Source organism: Caloenas nicobarica, chromosome 24 (genome assembly GCF_036013445.1).
Source record: "Caloenas nicobarica isolate bCalNic1 chromosome 24, bCalNic1.hap1, whole genome shotgun sequence".
Taxonomy (NCBI): Eukaryota; Metazoa; Chordata; class Aves; order Columbiformes; family Columbidae; genus Caloenas; species Caloenas nicobarica.
This window is the reverse complement of record NC_088268.1, coordinates 3,578,664-3,600,217: the sequence shown is the minus strand read 5'-3', so window position 1 is coordinate 3,600,217 and position 21,554 is coordinate 3,578,664. Positions and strand designations below refer to the sequence as shown.

The window sequence follows — 21,554 nt, the reverse complement described above, 5'->3', positions numbered from 1 at the left end:
TGCTTTCGGTTCCGCTTTGCAGGGCTCAGCCGCTGCCCACGGGCAACCGGTAAGCGGGGAGGTGGCTGGAGGCACCCGGTGGGGCGGGCAGGGCCTGCGGGGGTCAGCGGTGCCCCTTGTACCCACGTCCCTTCGTGGTTAATGAGGCACCGGCTGGGCTCGAAGGTCACGGTAGTTCTGGGCTTTGTGTTAGCTTCCCCTTGCAGAGCTGGGACTGTCGCCAGCCGGGCTGGCGCCTGGGGCAGAGGTGGTCGGGGTTATGGGGAACCGGAGAGGCAGGATGCAATGGGGTTCAGTAGTGTGGCCAGCAGGCCCAGGGCAGCGACCATCCCCTGTGCTGGACACTGGGGAGGCCAAACCTCAATTTCTGGGGACAGTTTTGGGCCCCTCACGCCAAGAAAGCCGTTGAGGTGCTGGAGCGAGTTGAGAGAAGGGAACGGAGCTGGGGAAGGGGCTGGAGCACAAGTGTGACGGGAGCGGCTGAGGGACCTGGGGGGGTAGTAAGTGATACGACAAAACAGCCTCAAGTTGCACCAGGGGAGGTTGAGGTTGGATCTGGGGAACAATTTCTTCCCCAAAGGGCTGTCGGGCATTGGAACAGGCTGCCCAGGGCAGTGGCAGAGTCGCCATCCCTGGAGGGGTTGAACAGACGCAGAGATGAGGTTCTCAGTGACACGATTTAGTGCCAGAGTTGGGTTAATGGTTGGACTCTGATCTTAGAATCATTCTGGTTGGAAAAGACCTTTATGATTCTCCAGCCACTGTGCCTTTAGCTTAGTCTCCCTGTTACCCACTTGTGATTTTTCCAGCTTTTGTGTTGTCGCAGCTCTATGAACAGGCTGCTGCTCCTCCTCACCACTTGTTTCTGAAAAGCTGGTAAACATTAACTGGGAGTGTGGGTAGAGCCGCAGGTTTGCTGCCTGGAGCCCTCAAGAGACTGCAGAGGTGGGGACTTGTGGTACATTAAGAGGCCCTTCCCTCAGAAAAAGGGGAAAAAAGAAAAACCTGGATCCTTCAGGCATCCTCGTCCTTCCCATCCCCTCTGCCTGTTGTGAGAGGGTGGGGAACGCTGAATTACCTTGAGTGTCCAGGGAGCGTCTTGCCAAATTTCATAGTCTGGGGTACCAAAGGGTCCCTCTGTGGCCTCCCGTGCGGAACAGCCGTGTCCCTTCACTGCCGGTTCAGTGAGATCCTGGTTCTTCCTTTACCAGTAAGGAAACCAGCAGCTGCTTCTGGAATCGGCCCGTCCTGCTGTTGTGGCCCAGGTTTGCGGGCTGTGGGATGAACCTGCACTCCACAGCTCTGTCCTGGTGGTTCTGCGCTGCCAGATGTTGATTTTCATCCCCAGTATGAACCCCCTGAGCAGTTATTCACGCAAAGCTGCTGGATCATCTGGGCAAATATAGAAGCTGCTGTTTACCAAGCTGAACATCCTACCTGTGTGTGAGTGGTTGGAACAAGACGGCAGAGAGGGAAAGGCTGGCACAGGTAGGAAACTGCATTCAACTGCTATCTTTACGATGAAAATACAGAGTTTGGTATTGTTAATGCTTTTGCGATGATTATTGGGAGCTGATGTAAAAGTTTTTGATTGCTAAAAGCCTGTGAAAATGAGTTCAACTGTGTTTTTAACTTTTAAAACCAGATTATCTTTAGATTCTATTATTTTAGATTGTGCACTCTTTGATTTTAGTCAGGTTACTGTTAGTAACGCTCTGCTTGATTGGAAATGCCAAGGCCTGGATGTTCAGCTGAGTTTCCTGTTGGATGTAGGTGAATAATGACCAGCCAAGAACTTGGCAGTTCTACTTCTGGGATACATTGTCATCTCAAAACCTTCAGGAGCTTTGAGTCAGCATTCGCCTCTCTTACCAAATACTGTCAGATAAAGAAGAACCTGGTATACTATTCTGTAGGATGGCGTTCTCAGATGATTTTTCTGTAATCAGTGTGTGTTTAAAAGAGTAACTCGAACTAACTCAGTTTTTAAAGCAACTTTAGAGCTGTGCTTTAGGAAATTTCCTATAAATATTAGGATATTTGTGATTACTACACATGCTAATGGTGCCGCTCTTGCAGATTGGTTCACAGAGACAATTTTCTTAACGCATCTTTGTGTTGGGCACCTAGTGAGAATTCTCCCTTCAGCCATGGGTGGAAAACACTCCGAGTTCTGGAAAACACCTGACCAAAAGGAGAGGGAAGGCAAACAGATCCTACCCAAGCAGCTGGATGCTAAAGATGAAATCGCTGATTACGCGAGCATCGGTGACTCCGTGACGTCCCGTGTGCCCTGTGTGGACATTGCACGTCGACGCTGCATCAACTGCCCAACGTGTCAGGGGACAGGAAGGATCCCCAGGGGTAGGTGATTCTTCTGTGTGCTGTGTCAGTGCTTTTTGGAGCTGATGCTGCTGCGCCATGTCCTGCAATGCAATTTGCGTTATTTACTCATGTCCTTCTTGTGGTCTCTGAGCTGCTGCCACCTCTTTCAGAGCAAGAGAAGCAGCTGGTGGCTCTGATTCCATACGGTGACCAGAGGCTGAAGCCCAGACGAACGTAAGTCCTGTTACATTTTCCCCTTTTCTTACCTTGTGAATATTTCTGCGCCAGAAGAAGGAAGGCCTCGGTCCTTTGGGTGTTTTGCTCTTTGTGCTCTGTGCTGCAGTAAGTAAGGTTGGCGTTAACTGTGTGCAGTTGTTGTGGATCTCTAGCAATTTGTACTGCAAGGCACCATGTCAGCGTGTAGGACTGTACCTTGCTGCCATTTGGTAGCTGGCAAATAGTTCTGCACAAACCCATCCTGGTTTTGTAGCACACAGGATTTATTGCCTTCCCCTGCTGAGCTGCAGGTGCTGACAAACTGTGCTGTTTTGCAGGAAACTCTACGTGTGTCTTGCTGTGACGATCTGCCTGCTGACAGCATCTCTCAGTATTTTCTTCCTGTTCCCTCGCTCCATCCCCGTGCTGCCTGCAGGGCTGAACGCCTCCTCCGTTGGTTTTAATGCCACCACCACTAGCGTGTACCTCAATGTGACGGTAAGTGCTCAGCTCACAGCCAAAGGGTAGATCTGGAGGGGTTGTTGGGCATTGGAACAGGCTGCCCAGGGCAGTGGTGGAGTCACCATCCCTGGAGGGGTTGAACAGACGCGGAGATGAGGTTCTCGGGGACATGGGGTAGTGCCAGAAGTGGGGGAACGGTTGGACTTGATGACTTTGAGGGGCTTTTCCAACCAAAATGATTCTGTGTGGTCCTGCTGCAAGGTGATTTGTGTTTTAGGTGTGGTTTTATTATTATTCTCTCCCTAGAACGTGCTGAACATAACTAATAACAACTTCTACTGGGTCACGGTTGTGCAGCTGGACGTAGAGGTTTTGCACCAGTCTCTGGTAATAGGGAAGACCACCATGAAAACCTTGCTCAAAATGAGCCCTTTGCAGAGCGGCCAGGTGAGCTCTGCTGTTTCTTGTATTTTCTCCTAAATCTGGATGTCCTGGACAGGGAAGTGCTTGTTATTATCTTGAAATACAGGCACAGGCACCTAATGAGAGCCCAGTTCTCCCTACTTCGGCTCTCTGCATCGTACACAAACTGGAGTTCTTGTGTGCATCCTGTTCTTTCTTCTGTTCACATTTGCAGATGTATTATACAGTGGCCAGTACGATATTGGACGACAACACCTAGTGAGTAATTCTTAAAGATTTCTTCCCTTAGTTAATAAGTAGCATTAATGTTTTAGGCTTTTCACAACTAGATTTCTTGTGTCGGTCCTGTCTGTAGAGCAAAGCTGAGTTTGTCTTTTTCAGTTTGTGTGGAGATTATTCGGATACAAGTCTCACACATCCATTTTAAACTCATTTCCTTCTCTGTTTATTGGTATTCTCTACTTAATGTTGGTTCAACAATGTCGTTTTCCATACGTTTTGATGAGCAAGTGATGTCAATTTGATTCCTATATTATCAACTTGAAATGCTCCATTTGTGAGCAGCTAAAGGTACCTCATACAAACCGCATTCCTCTGCAGATGACCTGCAAACTCTGAAGTTTATAGCAACCAAAACTTTTGTGCAGACAGGGTGGTGTGTTGCATATTTACAAGGCCCATCTTACTAAATCCATAGTTAGTTAAACCAGCGAAAATGTGTTTTCTTGCTGTAGATACTGCTGTTCTTGAAGAACTTGGCCTGCATTGCTGTTGTCAGAGCATCGCAAAGACAGACTTGTTTGGAGAAGCAGAGAAGCGAAGGAATAATCGAGGGCAGGAGACGTGTAGGCAGCTCCCATGAAATTAACTCTCTCTTTTCTCTTGCAGTAACATTTGCACCTGGGCAAAAGTCAAAGTTCACAATGTTCTGCTGCACATACAGTAAGTGCTGCCTGGTTCAGAGCTATAACTAAAATCTGTGTCACCGTTGTTTCTTAACTCCTGAGTGACAGCTGTCAAGGGACAAACCAGAAGGGCAGTGGGAGCTCCCCATGGGGCCATTATGAGAAGTGTTAATTAATCGTTTCTGGTCTGCTTTTGCCTTGTAGGGGTACCCTGACCTGCACGTATCTGTCTCGCTCGGAGCAGGTGCTGTTTGAAGATTACCAGTACGTGGACTGCCGGGGCAATGCCACGCTGCCTCCTGCACCGCTCCGCCGCCCGCCGTGACAGGGACAAGTGGGCAGAGCCACCACGAAGACAAGTCACAGGGAGACAGACTTCTGGGGCTTGTTCTCAATCTGTGCCTTAAACAGGAGAATCGGTGTTTCCAGGATAAGACTTTACATCTGTCATGCAAAACTTGGGTTCTGCTGCCCTCGCGTTGCAGCTTTCTATTTTCATAGAATCATTTTCGTTGGAAAAGACACTTAAGATCATCAAGAGCAACCATTAACCCAACACTGGCAGTACACCATGTCCCTACGAACCTCATACACGTGGTAATTTTTTGTATTTGCCGCTTTGGTGATTCTGCTCTGTGTTCCCTGGCTGTTGAGTTTCTAGCTCTGCTTCTGTCCTGCTGTTATCCACTTATACCATTATTGTCTGTTCACAAATAAAGGGACTTTGTGCAACCAGAGATGGATTCTTGTCTCTGCAAAGTGGGTCTTCATAGAATCACAGAATAGTTTGGGTCGAAGGGACCTTCCCAGTTCCCCCAGTGCCCCCCCCTGCCATGAGTAGGGACATCTGCACCAGCTCAGGTTGCTCAGAGCCCCATCCAGCCTGGCCTGGGATGTCTCCAGGGATGGTTCATCCACCACCTCTCTGGCCAACCTGGGCCAGGCTCTCACCACCCTCAGGGGCAAAAAAAATCCTTTGCCCGGTGCTGTGACCCCTTTGTACGAGGTGGAAACGCCACCTCGTCCGCCACTAACCACCGAGCTCGCCTCATAGACCGGCCCCAGACACGAGCCGTTCTAGCACCCTCCCCCCTCTCTATGGTCAGTGTCGCCGCCCCGCTTCCAGCGCGTCCCCGGATGCGGAAGTGGAGGCGGGTGCGCGCATGCGCAGGGGAGAGCGGGATCATGGCGGACCTGGTGGCCCTGGAGGAGCTCGCCAAGCTCGAGTACTTGTCGCTGGTCTCCAAGGTCTGCACCGAGCTCGACAACCACCTGGGCATCAACGACAAGGACCTGGGTGAGTGACAGGCCCCAACACGGCGGCCCCGCGGCCTTTGGGGGGGATTTCCGGGGCTCTCCTGGTGTCTGTCGCGTTCCGGGCCTGGCGGCAGCTCCGGGAAGGGCTGTTGTGGCCGTTTGTGTCGGCCGGGGCGCGTTTGGCGAAGGGGCTTTTCGAATTCTGAAAAAGCTCATGATTTTTTTCTTCTAAAAACTCGTAGTGAGCGCGAGAAAATGCCTCGATCTGGCTTCCTATAAAAGGACTTGCCCTGGTGGGGCCCTATCTGCAGAACTGGGTCCGGTGCTGGGCTCCCCAGTTTAAGAAGGACAGGGAATTACTGGAGAGGGTCCAGGGAGGGACACAAAGATGCTGAGGGGTCTGGAGCATCTTTCTGCTGAGGAAAGGCTGAGAGAGCTGGGGCTGGTGAGCTGGAGAAGAGAAGCTGAGAGGGATCTGATCAATGGGATCAATATCTCAGGGTGGGTGTCAGAGGACGGACCAGACTCTGTTCAGTGGTGCCCAACGCCAGGGTGAGGGGCATCGGCCACAGACTGAAACACAGGAGGCTTTTCCATCGGTAGACAGACCTAGCTGGTTACTGCGTTGCCAGGAGAACTGCTTTTATCCAAATATGGAGTGTTCCTACTGCTTTTTAATGATTTCTTTTCATTTACTTGCTGTTTTTTCTTTGCAGCTGAGTTTGTGATAAGTCTTGCTGAGAAAAATACTACGTTTGACACATTTAAAGCAGTTCTTTTGAAGAATGGGGCTGAGTTCACTGTAAGTGAGATCTGGACATCATTTACACGTTCTTCTTGTCCTGGTGTATTTTATAGAGCTTATCATTTTAAAGAGAGGTGTGGGAAGTGATTGTTTTTTTCAGTTGAGAAACTATTCACTAATTAGCTTTTGAGTATTTTTGTCTCATCAAGCCAAGCCTCCCTCTCCTTCCTTTTTTTTTTTTTTGAATAATGACAAACTCTTGTAGTCTTTGCAACACATTTTTCTGAGGACTTGAGCTCCTTATTGTCTTGTTGAGCATATAAAAAATGGAAGAAACAACTTTCCATGAAGGCAAATGTTGTAAGTCTTTTTATGATACTTAGACGCCAGGTTCCTGAGTTCCCCATAAGTAACTGTAGTTGGATTAAATAGGTGGTTACAAATGACAAGTAAAAAAAGTACCTTAAATGGACTGATCATAATTATTTTCAGCCTTGATTTCTTGTATCTTTTTAGGATGTGATACTTTCTAAAAATGAGCCTGCACTTTCAGAATTGAACTTTTTTTTTTGTTCTACTGCTAAACCCTCACATGTGCCTTGTAATAATGCAAAACTGCGGAGAAGGCATTTCTTAAAGTACTTTATTAAATTTTTCAGGACTCCCTTATTAGTAATTTGCTACGTCTCATACAGACGATGCGGCCTCCATCAAAACCATCCACGAGCAAAGGTACGTGTGATCTTGTCCCTCTGATCAGTTCAGTGTGAAAAGAAAAACAAAGCTCTTTTTTTGGAGTTTTAAGCCATGTTTGGTGTTTGTTCTACTCTTGTAAGACGAGACTTTGGATCTTATTGTTGCACTGAGAGTCTCTCTGTTGTTTGTGGTAGATTAGCAAAGCTGTTTAGGCACTTAAAACATACTGAGAGCACTATTTAAAGTATTTATGTGTTTCATAGATTCACAAATACTCAGAATTTTATTTGTAGGGAGGTAACACTGTAATCTTTGAATTGAGTCTCTGTAAAACCTGTCTCAACCTGTGCATTCAGATGAAAGTTGAACTTCATATTCAATTACAGAAAAATAAAGAGTGAATCATCTTAGCTTTTCAAAGTTTTGAGGGGTTTTTGTTTGTTTTTAAATCTCAAAATCAGAGACGGTTGTCAAACCCAAATCGGAGAAGGAGAAGTTGAAGGAATTGTTTCCAGCCCTTTGCAGGCCGGACAATCCCAACATCAGGGTAAGGTTATCATTTCTCGTTTCTTTTGTATGTGAAAACATAATTTTTTTGCTGTTTCTCTTACTATTTTTCATGTTAATGTGTCTCCTGCTAATGTATGGATAAAAGCGGACTATGAGAAACGAAATACTGAAGAGGCAAAGGGTGTTATTGTGTATAGTTATCAAGAAGAGCTGTTACCACAATTGCCACGTCGATATTTTGCAGAATACCTGGAAGACGAGGATTTTGCGACATGAAATTTGTAGCCTTATGTAATGTTTAAAGTCACGATGGATTACAAACTAGATACAGATCTTGGACATTCATAGGCTACGAGGGACTTGCATTTTATATTTCTGTAATAATTGGAGGCGTTAAAATGATGTAAAAGCAGAATAGAGCCAATATTGGGGCAAAATAGCTTTATTATGTATTTTCCTATGTCGTGTATCCTGACTAATTTTTTTTTATCTTATGTTCCTTCTAAAAAATCATTATGCTTTCTGTAGATTAATTCTCTGTGCCAGATTTTTTTCTCAGCCTTCTCACAGCGTGGTTCTGGGTTCTTGCAGAATATGCTGGATGAAGATGATGTGAAAGTGGCCGCTGATGCCCTTAAAGAACTTGAAGCTCTGATGCCCCATGCGGAGCGGCACGACCAGCAAAGGAGTAGCGACCACCGGTGGGTTCCTGGGGTGGCTTTGGGGGTGACTGGCGGCAGTTGGCGTTGTCTGATCCCCCTGTTCTTTACCTGGAATGTCTGCAGCCTTTGGGGCTGTGGGAGCAGTTGTGGGGTATAAACTTCCCGGTCGTTCGCGTGTTTTTGTTCCGCTCCCGCAGACAGGTCAGGACTGTGTTTCTGTCAGTTTGCTGGAAACCCTAGAGCTGTGGCCTCCTAGCAGAAAGGTCAAAATACATATTGACTAAATACTTAAAACCTGTTATTCTACAGAACACATGCCCCTTTTATAGCAACTATATCAGTGCTTCACGTTGGTGGTGTTAGCGACAGAGAAAATGTGAAAAACATACAGTTTCTGTTTAGTCTTAGGGACAACTTACCCCTTTCCTTTGTTTTTTCTTTTCTACTTCTTTTCCAGGAGATGACTTTCCATGAATGATTACCTTATTATTGCCAGGTCCCAACTGTTACTGCTATTTTTGGTAGAATGAATGGGATCAATAAATATTAATTATGATCATGGAACCTGAAAGGAGAAATCTGAAAAAATAACAGGATGCATGCACATGGCACAGAAACCAGCACTTGATATGCACAAAAGCCCCACAAACCCACTTTTTTTTTTGGTGTGCAGATCCCAGGACTAGATTTTTATTTTATTGCCTGACTCCACCACTGCCCTGGATTTCTAATTCCACTGTAAATATGTAATGTTTGGTTTTTTTAGGGCAAAGAAAAGGAGGAGGAGCCGAAGTCGTAGCAGGGACAGGAGACGACGGCACAGATCTCGCTCGAGGTCTCGTTCTAGGACTCGGGATAGGAACCGGGGAAAATCCAGGTACCGCTCAAGGAGCAGGAGTCGGAGTCCCAGCAGGGACTGGAAGGATCGAGAGAGATACAGCGAGAAGAGCAACGAGAGATGGAGAGACAAGCACATAGACCGTCCCCCGCCCGAGGAACCTTCCATCGGAGACATTTACAACGGCAAAGTCACGAGTATCATGCAGTTTGGATGCTTTGTGCAGCTGGAAGGACTAAGGTACATTCTGATGTTCATGATAAATCTGGTGCTTTTCCATCCGAGTTCTCTTTTCTGCTGGTATCTTACAAGGCTACAATAAGTTATTCTGGGTTTTGATGCCAAAAGGAAGGTCCATTTCACAAAAAAAATTGACAGCAGAGAACGTTCTTTATAAAAGAACACAAGCAATCCGTTGGCAACAGAATATTTTAATCCAGACTGACTGATCCGAAGGATTGTTGGACTTATGATGTCCAAGATCTCATGCCCGTCTGTTTCACCGCCAGGAAGCGTTGGGAGGGCTTGGTCCACATCTCGGAGCTTCGGAGAGAGGGACGAGTCGCCAACGTCGCTGATGTTGTGAGCAAAGGACAAAGAGTAAAAGTCAAAGTCTTGTCCTTTACTGGATCCAAAACCAGCCTGAGCATGAAGGTATGGAAGACATTCTGTACGGCTTATAATAGAGTTTGTGGCACCAAAATTGTTTGAGAGTGCACCTCTTTTTGCTATATTTTGCTCTTTTTTTGGGTGGAAAATAATACATAAGCCTTCAAGTGAGTGTTAAAAAAATGTATTACTGTTCTGCATTTAAGTGGTTTATTACTTTTTAGTAATTTTCTGTAGGTTCTTGGTTTCGATGAAACATTCCTAACAATTTTTTGACTTGATGCGTTAGCTCAGTGACAAGGCAAGCCTCAAGTTGCCGCTATGTTGTTTTCCTTTTTTGTAGTTTTTTTCATTTTAAATTAAATCATTGCCCTTGCCAAGGCAGCGTAGAATGTTCCAGGCCTTGCGGTGTACTTACCTCACAATACCAGCTGAAAAAAAAAAGCAAAATAGGATTTTCTGTGTATGTTGGCAGCAGTCTCTCTGAGAATACACTCTGCTTTTTCTCTTGTGTTAGAGGAAGCGCTGGCGTTAATAGATCGGGAGAAATGCAATATAGGTAGAGCTGATTGATTAATCAATCTAATGTAGGATGTTGATCAAGACACTGGGGAAGACTTGAACCCAAACCGGAGGAGAAACCTGGTTGGAGAAACCAATGAAGAAACCTCGATGAGAAACCCTGACAGACCCAGTCACTTGTCGCTGGTGAGCGCCCCGGAGGTGGAGGATGACAGCCTGGAACGAAAGCGCCTCACTCGCATTTCCGACCCAGAGAAATGGGAAATCAAACAGGTGTGTTGCGTTCAGGGAAACAGAGTGTCAATCAGTAATATTGGTGGGGAGTTTGAACTAGAATACAGCTCCTTGATTGATTGCTTGTGTAACTTATTCTTTGCGTCTAAATTGCTGCCTTGGTGTGATTTGGGATTTCTAGCTTGGTTCTAACTATGAAGTTGGCCTGGCTTTGAGCGGGGTTTGGATGAGGTGACCTCCAGAGATCACTCTGACCTGGGGGTTCACGATTATCTAGCGACACTCGGGTGCTTTTTGATTGTCTGCGCAGTCCTGCCGTGTATAAGGTGCTGTCTGGTACTGAAGGGATTTCGAATAACAAAAGGCTAATTTGCTCAGAGACTGGATGACTTGGGGAAACGTGTGCCGGAATGTGGGACCATTCCTTTCTTCTGAAATCACAACGTTCCTGTGTTCCTGTTTTACGAGTCTGGCAAGAGCATTAGAACTGAGACCTCGTTGGCGTGATTTGTGTTTGACAAATTCTTGTTGTGTTTGTTCTGTTCCCAGATGATCGCAGCTAATGTGCTTTCCAAGGAAGAGTTTCCTGACTTTGATGAGGAGACTGGGATTCTACCTAAAGTTGATGATGAAGAAGGTAGTATTTCCAAGTAGTCTTATTGTTGTAAATTCCTTGTGTTTCTGGATGTGTTTTGATTCAAAATGATGATGATATAAGTGGATGTGAAACATCTCACAATTTGCTGTCATCTTAAATGTTTGGAACTAGGGCTACTCGAGCCTTATCATTTGGATATGGACATTTGGATGTGCTCTGTCTGCGTGTTCTTTTTATTTGTGGTGTTTTCAGTTTTGAAAGTAATTACACCATAATCAAGAATACACAGGAAGCACTGTTTAATAGGTAATTTTATGTACCTAAAAGATGTTTTATTTTTTTTATAAAAATCATCTACTTGTGCATTTTAGATGAGGACCTTGAGATTGAGTTAGTTGAAGAAGAGCCGCCATTCCTTCGAGGTCATACTAAACAGAGCATGGACATGAGTCCCATCAAAATAGTAAAGGTAAGAGATTTCCAGGACCAAAACAAATAGACTTGATTTAATTAAATAAATATTTGGGACTTTAACAACGAGTTTTCCACCTGGACATTAGTGACTGCACTGAAAAACGTTACCGCTGAAATGAAGATCCTTTCTTTACTTATAACGCTGTTTTCTTACTTAACTGGCGAATAACAGACCTGAAATGCGCATTAACCTGCAGCAGCAGCCATTTCACATAAGTGTGTTAGAACATGCTTGTTCTGCTCTCCTTTTTTTACCTTTTGGAAGTAGAAGGAGGTAGGGAAATACTTATTTTTCATTGGTTGTGCCCATAATCCTTCTGACTGGACAGCATAGGGATGCTCCATATTAGTCACCTCATGGAAGTTCATGAGGTTGGGCTGATGGAAATATCCTGGAACTCAAATAGATAAAAAGTGAACATCTTTTAGAAGCCTCTTCTGAAGATCCTGGAAAGGACAGTGGCAACAGAGATAATTGAAGTGCTTGAAATCTTCACTTTTTTCTTCCTTTCCAGAACCCCGATGGTTCCTTGTCCCAGGCCGCAATGATGCAGAGTGCTTTAGCTAAAGAAAGACGAGAACTTAAACAAGCCCAGAGAGAAGCCGAGATGGATTCTATCCCCATGGGACTCAACACGCACTGGGTGGATCCTCTCCCTGACGGTACGTCTGAACACATCCAAGTGTGAACTGTGCCTCTGTTGGGATAGTTGAGCAACACAGGAGAAATGTCTTGATGTTGTGTTTGTCTGCCTCACTTTAAAATCAAGGCACAGAAGAAAGGCATTTCCACTGAAGTGGAAATAGGGATGTCAAGGGAAATGTGCAGGTATATCCTGCTGTCCTGCAAGGGTGCGTTACTAAAAGGTGCAATGGATTGTGAAGCAATTTTTTACGTGGAAATTAATGTAATTGTGAGGTTATACATGTAGGAACTTAAATATTTAAACACACAAGTACAGAAGGTGTGGATGATGGAACAGTAGGAGCAGGATCATCATGGTCTGCGCTGTGTGAACCTGAATGGAATTGTTTTGTCTCTAGTGGATGGAAGACAAATCGCTGCAAACATGCGAGGTATTGGGATGATGCCCAATGATATCCCAGAGTGGAAGAAACATGCGTTTGGTGGCAACAAAGCTTCTTATGGTAAGAAGACGCAGCTTTCCATCATTGAGCAGAGAGAGAGTCTCCCCATCTTCAGACTGAAGGAGCAGCTCATACAGGTAAGACTCTTGAAATTACATTCTTGTTTGAGCAAGCAATAGTTTAAAACAAATATTCTTGGTTTAGCTTGTTGACAGGTGAATAGCCAGTTCACAACTGAAAGTGCGAAACTGTACTTCAGAGTGATTATTTTAAAGGATTATATGTATCTGTATATTTTAATAAAGCTTCGGATATTTATTTATGTGAATCAAAATTGCAACTAGGATCATATTGGTGAGGGATGAGTCAGATAAACAGTTAAACAGTTTGCTGACTTCATCCGTAAGAACGTTCGTGTGATTTTTTTGGTCCGGGGCAGCCGGAGCAAGAGCAGTAGGTGCTCAGTCTAGTCCTAGATATAGTGTTGATTTTTTGTTTGTTTTTTATTTTAAAATTTTGACAAGTGTATCTGTTCTGACCTTTTTTAGGCTGTGCATGACAACCAGATTCTGATTGTTATTGGAGAGACAGGATCTGGGAAAACAACACAGATTACCCAGTACCTGGCCGAGGCGGGGTATACATCGAGAGGAAAGATCGGGTGTACTCAGCCTCGCAGAGTGGCTGCGATGTCTGTTGCGAAGAGGGTGTCAGAGGAATTTGGCTGCTGCTTGGGACAAGAGGTGAATTTTCATGAAGAACATGGCAAATTAAGCCTGACGAAAAGTAGGAAAAATTAGTACCAGAGCTAGTTTGCTCGTGTCCATGTGTCTGTTGCCTTGTAAGCTGTAAAATGAGCTTGCAGAATAATCAAACTGGGAATTAATGGTGTTTATGACTTAATTCTGTAGCAACTCTTTCTTTCTAGGTTGGCTACACCATTCGATTTGAAGACTGCACGAGCCCTGAAACCGTGATCAAGTACATGACAGACGGTATGTTGCTGCGGGAGTGCTTGATAGACCCCGATCTGACTCAGTACGCCATCATCATGCTGGATGAAGCCCACGAGAGGACCATACACACTGACGTGCTCTTTGGCCTCCTGAAGAAGGTAACGTAGCGTTTGATTTTTATCGCTTCAGCGTCCTCTGTGTGCTACGTCTGGGTAGGAGCAAACAGGGAAAGGCAAGGTCGCACGAGTCGAGTTCATTCCTATGCTCTGAGAGTCTCTTCTGAAGCAAAGCAAATGCTCTGGAGGGTTTGTTGTCCAAATTTTCATAAGACGAGCCTCTGTGTGAAGATAAAGCAAGCAAAATTCAGCAGAAACAGTGAGAATTTACAGTCCAGGATGGGTGACCAGAGGAGCATTCTTGCTTTGCTCTTCCTTCTCTGGCAGAGGCTTTCTGTGATAGCTGCTGCCAAGAAAGGTTTGAATTGTGACCTTAGTAGTCAATTGTTTGAAATTCTGGATACTGGAATGAGCTGCCCCTCTACGCAGACATCAAAACACCTGATGTCACTGCCCGTATTTCTCAGACTGAAATCAAGTGCCATATTTTAATAGTCCCAAAGGCAATAAATGACTTGAGGACTTTCTTTCTGATATAGACAGTGCAGAAACGGCAGGATATGAAGTTGATAGTGACGTCGGCAACGCTGGATGCTGTGAAGTTCTCTCAGTACTTCTATGAAGCGCCGATCTTCACAATTCCTGGCAGGACGTACCCGGTAGAAATTCTGTACACAAAAGAGCCAGAGACGGATTATTTGGATGCCAGTCTGATTACAGTAATGCAGATCCACTTAACGGAGCCACCGGGTGAGTGGAGAGTGGTCCTGGGTGATTAGTGATTCAAAGACTCTAATTATGAGGAAGATCTTTCCATAAGTCATGAGTCACATATTATTAACATGAGCAAAATGCTCTCAGCACTGTATTGTTTGCAAATACAGTAAATAAAATGAAAAAGTTGGGTGAGAGAGTGAAGTATGTTACTCCAGGCTAAGAGTAGTTGCCTGGGGCGAGCAAAAGTTGAGGATCATCTGCTTTAAATGGAAAAAGTGAGGGGTGGAAATGTCGAAATGTAGGGGTTGTGCTGAACAGAAATGATTCAGTGGGTGTTTTAATTTCCTTCCTGTATAGGTGACATTTTGGTGTTTCTAACTGGTCAGGAAGAGATCGACACTGCCTGTGAAATCCTCTACGAGAGGATGAAATCTCTAGGACCTGATGTGCCAGAGTTAATTATCCTACCAGTCTATTCAGCTTTACCCAGTGAAATGCAAACCAGGATCTTTGACCCAGCCCCGCCAGGAAGCAGAAAGGTAATTTCAGCTCCGTATGGCTTCATTTTCTGTCGATAACATTTCAGTCGTGGGGTGTATTACACTGCTAATCATATGTACTTTATTTTATTTATCACTTCTAATTCTGTTAGTTACAACTTCAGAAAAAATGTAGTTTAAAGAAAAGGTGGCTTATATGTAGCTTAGAGCATGGTTTTGGTTATGTACATGCCTATACATGTTATCTAAGCCTTTGAGAACACATAGAAGAACATCTGATGTAGCAAACCTCTGCGTGGGATGTTCTTGGTGTGTTTTTTAATGCTGCCTTTAAAGTATAATAACTTCAGTGAAATCTAAATGCAATTCCTGTTGGATGGGTGTAGATTCCCTACCAAACAGCTAATGGATATTTTGAGATGTATTCTCTGGAAGATTCTTTTCTACGTATGGACTGTGGTGGAGTGATAGGCAAAAATTCTCCCTGAAGTCAGTGCAGTCAGCTTACAAGGTTAAAATGATCTTTCACTTGCTTTTAATTACAGATTTTATCTTGCTTTTTTCCCTATATTGCCCAAATCTAAATCAAACATAGATACTTCAAGCCTGTCCATTTTTGACTGTAGGTAACACTTTTGTTCTTCCGTGAATAATTTCTACTTTTGATATTACATGATAGCAGTTACATTTATAACAAACTGCTCAAATCGTGCAGGAATGGATTGTTTAATTAAGCAGCACGGTTGGCTTCGCAACCAGACACAGAACTGGTACTGAATCAAAGTGGTGTTTGCAGGTTGTCATCGCCACTAACATTGCTGAGACGTCTTTGACTATTGATGGAATATATTACGTAGTCGATCCTGGCTTTGTGAAGCAGAAAGTTTATAACTCCAAGACTGGGATTGACCAACTGGTTGTTACACCGATTTCACAGGTGGGAATTCTGTGTTCGATGTTTGGCTTTGTTTTGTTTTGTTTTTTTCTTGCTGGTAATGTGTATCTTGATGATGTGGCGTCCGAGCAAAGTGAAGCAACGATAAAACCCCATTTTTGATAACTCCCTGAGACTCCTTGAGGCTGTGCCTAAGGAATAATACTTTCCTGGGTTGTATTGGGTATTTCTATTAACACAAGTAGAATTGTGAACTATTACTAATTTAATTTTACTTGTTTTCACCTGTACCTGTTTGCACCTGTTCATTGAGATGCCTCGTTACCTTTAGGCTCAAGCAAAGCAGCGAGCAGGAAGGGCTGGGAGAACCGGACCAGGCAAATGCTACAGGTTATATACAGAACGCGCTTATCGAGATGAAATGCTAACCACTAACGTTCCCGAAATCCAGAGGACTAATTTGGCCAGTACGGTACTTTCCCTGAAGGTGGGTATTTCACCAGCCTGTAGCAAGCCAACATGATCACAAGCATTTCAATAAATGAGTCTCTGCCTTTATGAGCCTCATTAAATACTTCTGTAATTTCAGATCCTTCTAGTGAATAGAGGTATTTTGGAAGGGAGACTCCATCAAATGCAATTTTCAGGCACTGAGCTTGCTCTTCCCTTTTTCTATTGAGGGTTATAATGTTGAATATCCACCTAAATTACAAGTCTCGGCTGCGCAGAACAGTCAGTTGCAGGAGGTTTGAGAAACAGGAATCTTATGAGCAGTACAGATTTCCTACGTAAGGCACATAAGTGTTGTTAACAGATAAGACACACTGGTTTAGAGTGGGTTTTGATCTCCAAACATGGATCTTCTGCGTACCATCCCTCTGGGCGTCTGCAAACTGGATCTAACCCAGTATGTAGCAGCTGGGGCAGTTGCTGCCTTTCCCCGTTTTTGGGAACAAGGGGAAGAAGGGCGGAGAAATATTTAGTGTCCGTTGGAGCTGTTGAGCCACACTGGTTTACAAGGCAGGAGGAAGTCGTCAAAACCAGGATTTAGCTGATGTGTCTCCTCAATTGAATCGTCTTGCTTGAGAGATGTGTGGAACAGACTGGAAAACTGGCAGGTGAAAGCCACAGGCTAGTGCGGATTATCCCAAATGTAGAAATATGGCCATGTATTTGTGACCACGGTTACAGTCAGGATAAGGACATGAGGGTGGGGTTGCTTAAAGTTCTGTAGTGCCTCATTGTTTGATGGTTCTGTGTCTCTGGCTGGAGTTTGGTGTCTTCCTTCTCAGTGTTTTAACTTGGGTTTTCTCTGCTCCCTCTGTTCAGGCGATGGGCATCAATGATTTGCTCTCCTTTGACTTTATGGACGCTCCTCCGATGGAAACTCTCATAACTGCCATGGAGCAGCTCTACACTCTGGGAGCTCTAGATGACGAGGGGCTGCTCACGCGACTTGGGCGCAGGGTAGGCAAAGTAGAAAATAGTGCTTCCTAGCACTGCCTGGGTTGCAAATATTTAGGGGGTGACATGAGAGTAGTTGCCAAGCACTGTTGGTTTCCTTTTCCCATTATTCTCGTGTGGTTTATTGGTAGTTTCCACTTACCGTACTTAGGTATCTTCTGATTTTTAAGGAGCAGCTGTTATTTCTCCTTATTCTTAAGGTTACTTGCAGTAATGTCTAAAAATTTCCTGTAAGTATTGGGATGTTCTTGTGATAGTGAATAGAGACAAATAATTTGCTTCATGTTAAGTTATCCTAGGTAAAGCACACTGCTTTGGAAAGGAAATACAGACTAAGGGGCCTTGCTCTCTTTTGCACTGAGAGAACTCAAGGTTTTTCCAAGATGTTGCAGGATATCCTGAGACGAGTTTCTTGCAGATGGCAGAATTCCCTTTGGAGCCCATGCTGTGTAAGATGTTGATCATGTCTGTACATCTGGGATGCAGCGAGGAAATGCTGACGATAGTCTCCATGCTGTCTGTCCAGAACGTGTTCTACAGGCCAAAGGTGAGAAACGCAGCCAAGAAGCAGCAGTGGTACATTTTGGCTGGTTTTTCTGTGCCCGCCTCAGGTTTACTGAGCATATTTACCAAAATAAACCTGTAGCTTGGTTAGATTGTGCTCACATGGCACATTTCTAATGTACCTTTGGGTTAAACACCCTGTAGCTTTGAATGTCGGTAGTTTCTTTGCAGATGGAAGTTCAAAGTCTCACATTCTCTTCTGTTTTTCCCACTAAACACAGCAGCAGGTTTCTCTTGAATGTGTTTTTAGTTTGTCGTGATGGCCTGCTGCAGTTTAGTCTGTTAACTTCAATTTTGATTTATATAGCCAGAGTGTTTGATTAATGTTTTATCTGCAGATCGGAGGGGTGGGTAGGTCAGTGGGGTCAAAGCTACTTACTTTAAAGCCATTTACTTTGCAGTGTCCTTTAAAAAATACGGGCTGAAATGGAATAAAAAGTATCAGTAAAAAAAAAAAAAAGGGTTCTTCATCTTTTCTGGTCAGGTCCTTGTCACCCATGGGAGAGTCTTTAGGAGAGTCTACCTGAGGTCTCTGGCAAGAACAGTTCCAGGATTTTCTGTCATACAGGCTCAGTGAGAACAGTCCCAGTGACCTTCAGATTCTCATCAGTTTGTCCTTAGTCACTCGCCACTCAAAATTTTTCGTTGTCTTCTTGGTCTTATATCATCTGCTTCTTGGTAGACTTAAAAAGTCCTGGCAGGAGTGACAAGGAGCCCGTGTCCTCCTTCGTGTTGCACAAGGATTGTCTCTGTGATGTAGATATTGATGTGTATTTTATACGTTAGGATAAACAAGCGCTGGCTGATCAAAAGAAAGCCAAGTTCCATCAGACGGAAGGTGACCACCTCACTCTGCTGGCTGTCTACAATTCCTGGAAGAACAATAAGTTTTCAAATCCCTGGTGCTATGAAAATTTTATCCAGGCCCGATCCTTACGCAGAGCACAGGACATCCGCAAGCAGATGTTGGGCATTATGGACAGGTGAGCACGGCGAAGACAAATAGCGACGTCGTTTTCTTATTGTTTTTACACTGTAGTAGCTAAAGAAAATGTTGGTAGCTGCACCCAAATCTGGAGAACCTTTTTTTCTCTCTCACTCTTGCCTGGCAGGCACAAGCTGGATGTGGTGTCCTGCGGGAAGGCAACAGTTCGAGTCCAGAAGGCCATCTGCAGTGGCTTCTTCCGAAATGCGGCCAAGAAGGATCCCCAGGAAGGTTATCGGACGCTCATTGATCAACAAGTAGTCTATATCCACCCATCCAGCGCTCTGTTCAACAGGCAGCCAGAATGGTAAGGAAGGCGATATCGTGTTATTTTCTATTTCAGTTCAGACAACTGGAGATGATGTGGTGTTCACTCTGTGGAGTACAGATTAAAGGTCTAGGCTGCTGATTTCTCAGCGATGTGGAGAGTGAGAAAAGTTTCAAGTCTGCTTCTGGCTCCTTCTGCTGCTAAAGTTAGTGCCTGTGCAGAGATGAGACTTAACATTTTGAGCCAAGGCCAGGCCTGGAGCCTACAGTTCTATGTTTCTGTGTTGTGGAAGTGAGTTTAAAACACTGAGTGTTGAATGGGGGCGGAGAGAGAATTGGTTTAAATTAAAGTAAGTAATTCTGTGCTGAAAAGTAGTTGTGAAGTAGGAGAGGAAAAAGAAGAGAGCTCTTTTGGATGATGCTTTTGAAGTTTATAAGGAACCTTATGCTGAAGGAGGGTGAAACAGAGATAAAGAGGCAAGATTAGATACTCCAGCCCTTGTCTTGCCTCTTGTTGTTTGGAAAAATTAATTTCCCAAGTGCTGTCCCTTTTCCCAGGGTGGTGTATCACGAACTGGTGCTGACCACCAAGGAATATATGCGGGAAGTGACGACTATTGATCCTCGCTGGCTGGTGGAGTTTGCACCGGCTTTCTTCAAGGTTTCGGATCCGACCAAGCTGAGCAAACAGAAGAAGCAGCAGCGGCTGGAACCCCTGTACAATCGCTACGAGGAGCCCAACGCTTGGCGGATATCGCGTGCCTTCAGACGGCGATGAGAGCCTCGTTCCCTCGGGGGCCCTTCCTGGTTTTATATTGGTGGGACTGATTTTTGCACTGTTGCAAGTGGCCCAAAAGAAAGGACGTTCAGTTGAAGCTTCTCTACAAAAGGAACAGAAAATAAGTGTTTTCAGAGCGAAAGCACAAGGGGGTGATGTGTGCTCATGTCAGCTGCCCCTCAGGTTCTACAGCTGCGTGACAAATGTCCTCGGGCTCCTCAGGCTGTTGCATCGTTTCAGAAATGGTTCTGAAAACGCTTCTTTTGTCACTCCCCTTGTAAGAGACAAAACCTAAGGCTCGGAAATCCGGGCACTGAGCTGAGCAACAACAAAAAGATAACGATTAAGAAATAGTTGTTCACTAACCTGACTGGGCTCTGAATGACCAGACAAATAGAGGCTGGAATAGTTTGTTTCTTTACAGTGCTAGAAGGGATTTATTTCTACTTATGCTCTTGGACAGTGGCTTGCTTTTTGGGAGCTGCTTGTTTTCCATTTTTCCTATTTTATGCATTTTCCTTTTCAGCGTAACTTGTCCTTTATACAAGCCAGCTGTGGCGAGATATTTCGTATGTGTGGCTTTGGGATACGGCAGGAAAGATCCCTTGAAACCCAGCTCAAATGTCAGTTATACTTGGACAACGGCACAGGTCAGACTGCGAGTCTTATCCTTCATCACCCTCTCCTGCGTGCTGAAGGCTCGTATATCAAACGGTAATTAACCACATCCACCCTGGAGCACGGCTCTGTCTGTGAACATAAGTGGTTACAGATGTTTAGACTTTCCATACAATGTGTCATGTGTTTTATTTTCACTTGCAATGTTTGGTGACATCACAACTGCTGGGGTTTTTTTTAATAGAAAATGCTCTTACAGCTAAAATGTCTGTAAACCATTGTGTAACAGTTCCTTGTTTAAAAACGAATTGGCTATTCAGCGTGCGCTGTGTCACGCTGAAGCTATCTGTAAATTATTTTTTCTGTTGCAAACAGATGAAACGTATTTGACTCAATAGCGACAGATACCCAATTTTATTTTTTTTTTTTTCCAAAGCTGGGACGTTTTCTAAAATTATTGTTGAAATTAGTAGAATGCAGTTGGCTCGTTGTTTTACACTCAGTGAATTTGAAGAACGTTCCACGGTGAGAGGCAGCTCTCTTGGAAATCTGTATCTATGTACAGAAGTGGGCAGGGATGTTGTATATACTGTTTTATTAAGTTGTGTAAATACCCTGAGTTTTCCTGTGGTGTTACCTCCTCATAAAGTTAAATAGAATTAGAAAGTTCATGCATTCGGAGGCTTTTTTCTTTATGGCGTTAGGCAGAGAAGGTTGTTCTGTCGAATACTCTTCCAAGCGTATTTTCCTTCCATGAACTTTGCAGCTGCCTCTGTTACTGTTTTCTATGAAAATTTGAGCTTGACTTTCAAAAGTCAAAGATGTAAAAGAGAAAATGTTCCCAGTGGTACAGCGCACTCTGAGGTATTTCTGTCCCAAACTAATTTTTAATTTGCTTCTTCAGTGTCGCATCTTTCTGACTAATGGGAAGGGAAAATGCATCAACAGAGAGGATTTTCTTTTTTTTTCCCTTTATAAGTGAACAATTGTAATCTGTTTTGTGTCTGTTATTTCTTTCCTTGGTGTAATATCCTATAATTCATTTACAGAAACTTTTCTATGTTGACCTTTGGGAATACCCCACATCCAAAACCCGCCTGTGAAACAAATGCTGCCTTACAAACTTGAA

General features: G+C 44.4%; 2 protein-coding genes across 2 annotated transcripts; both read left to right on the top strand.

The window, feature by feature from the left end:
- Nucleotides 1–5,001, top strand: TMEM106A (transmembrane protein 106A). Its single transcript, XM_065651261.1, has 9 exons — nucleotides 1–49; nucleotides 1,212–1,488; nucleotides 2,131–2,364; nucleotides 2,496–2,559; nucleotides 2,880–3,039; nucleotides 3,310–3,450; nucleotides 3,641–3,684; nucleotides 4,315–4,368; nucleotides 4,536–5,001. The coding sequence occupies exons 3-9, from the start codon at nucleotides 2,151–2,153 to the stop codon at nucleotides 4,654–4,656; spliced, it is 798 nt and encodes a 265-aa protein (XP_065507333.1). The 5' UTR covers nucleotides 1–49; nucleotides 1,212–1,488; nucleotides 2,131–2,150; the 3' UTR covers nucleotides 4,657–5,001.
- Nucleotides 5,002–5,490: 489 nt separating this feature from the next.
- DHX8 (DEAH-box helicase 8) lies at nucleotides 5,491–21,554 on the top strand. The gene is made up of 23 exons (XM_065650946.1): nucleotides 5,491–5,628; nucleotides 6,305–6,390; nucleotides 6,993–7,065; nucleotides 7,491–7,576; nucleotides 8,131–8,240; nucleotides 8,968–9,279; nucleotides 9,549–9,693; nucleotides 10,240–10,443; nucleotides 10,954–11,041; nucleotides 11,374–11,471; nucleotides 11,992–12,139; nucleotides 12,521–12,702; nucleotides 13,114–13,308; nucleotides 13,494–13,679; nucleotides 14,177–14,387; nucleotides 14,712–14,893; nucleotides 15,651–15,791; nucleotides 16,081–16,236; nucleotides 17,079–17,216; nucleotides 17,632–17,760; nucleotides 18,564–18,760; nucleotides 18,890–19,069; nucleotides 19,588–21,554. The coding sequence occupies exons 1-23, from the start codon at nucleotides 5,517–5,519 to the stop codon at nucleotides 19,805–19,807; spliced, it is 3,579 nt and encodes a 1,192-aa protein (XP_065507018.1). The 5' UTR covers nucleotides 5,491–5,516; the 3' UTR covers nucleotides 19,808–21,554.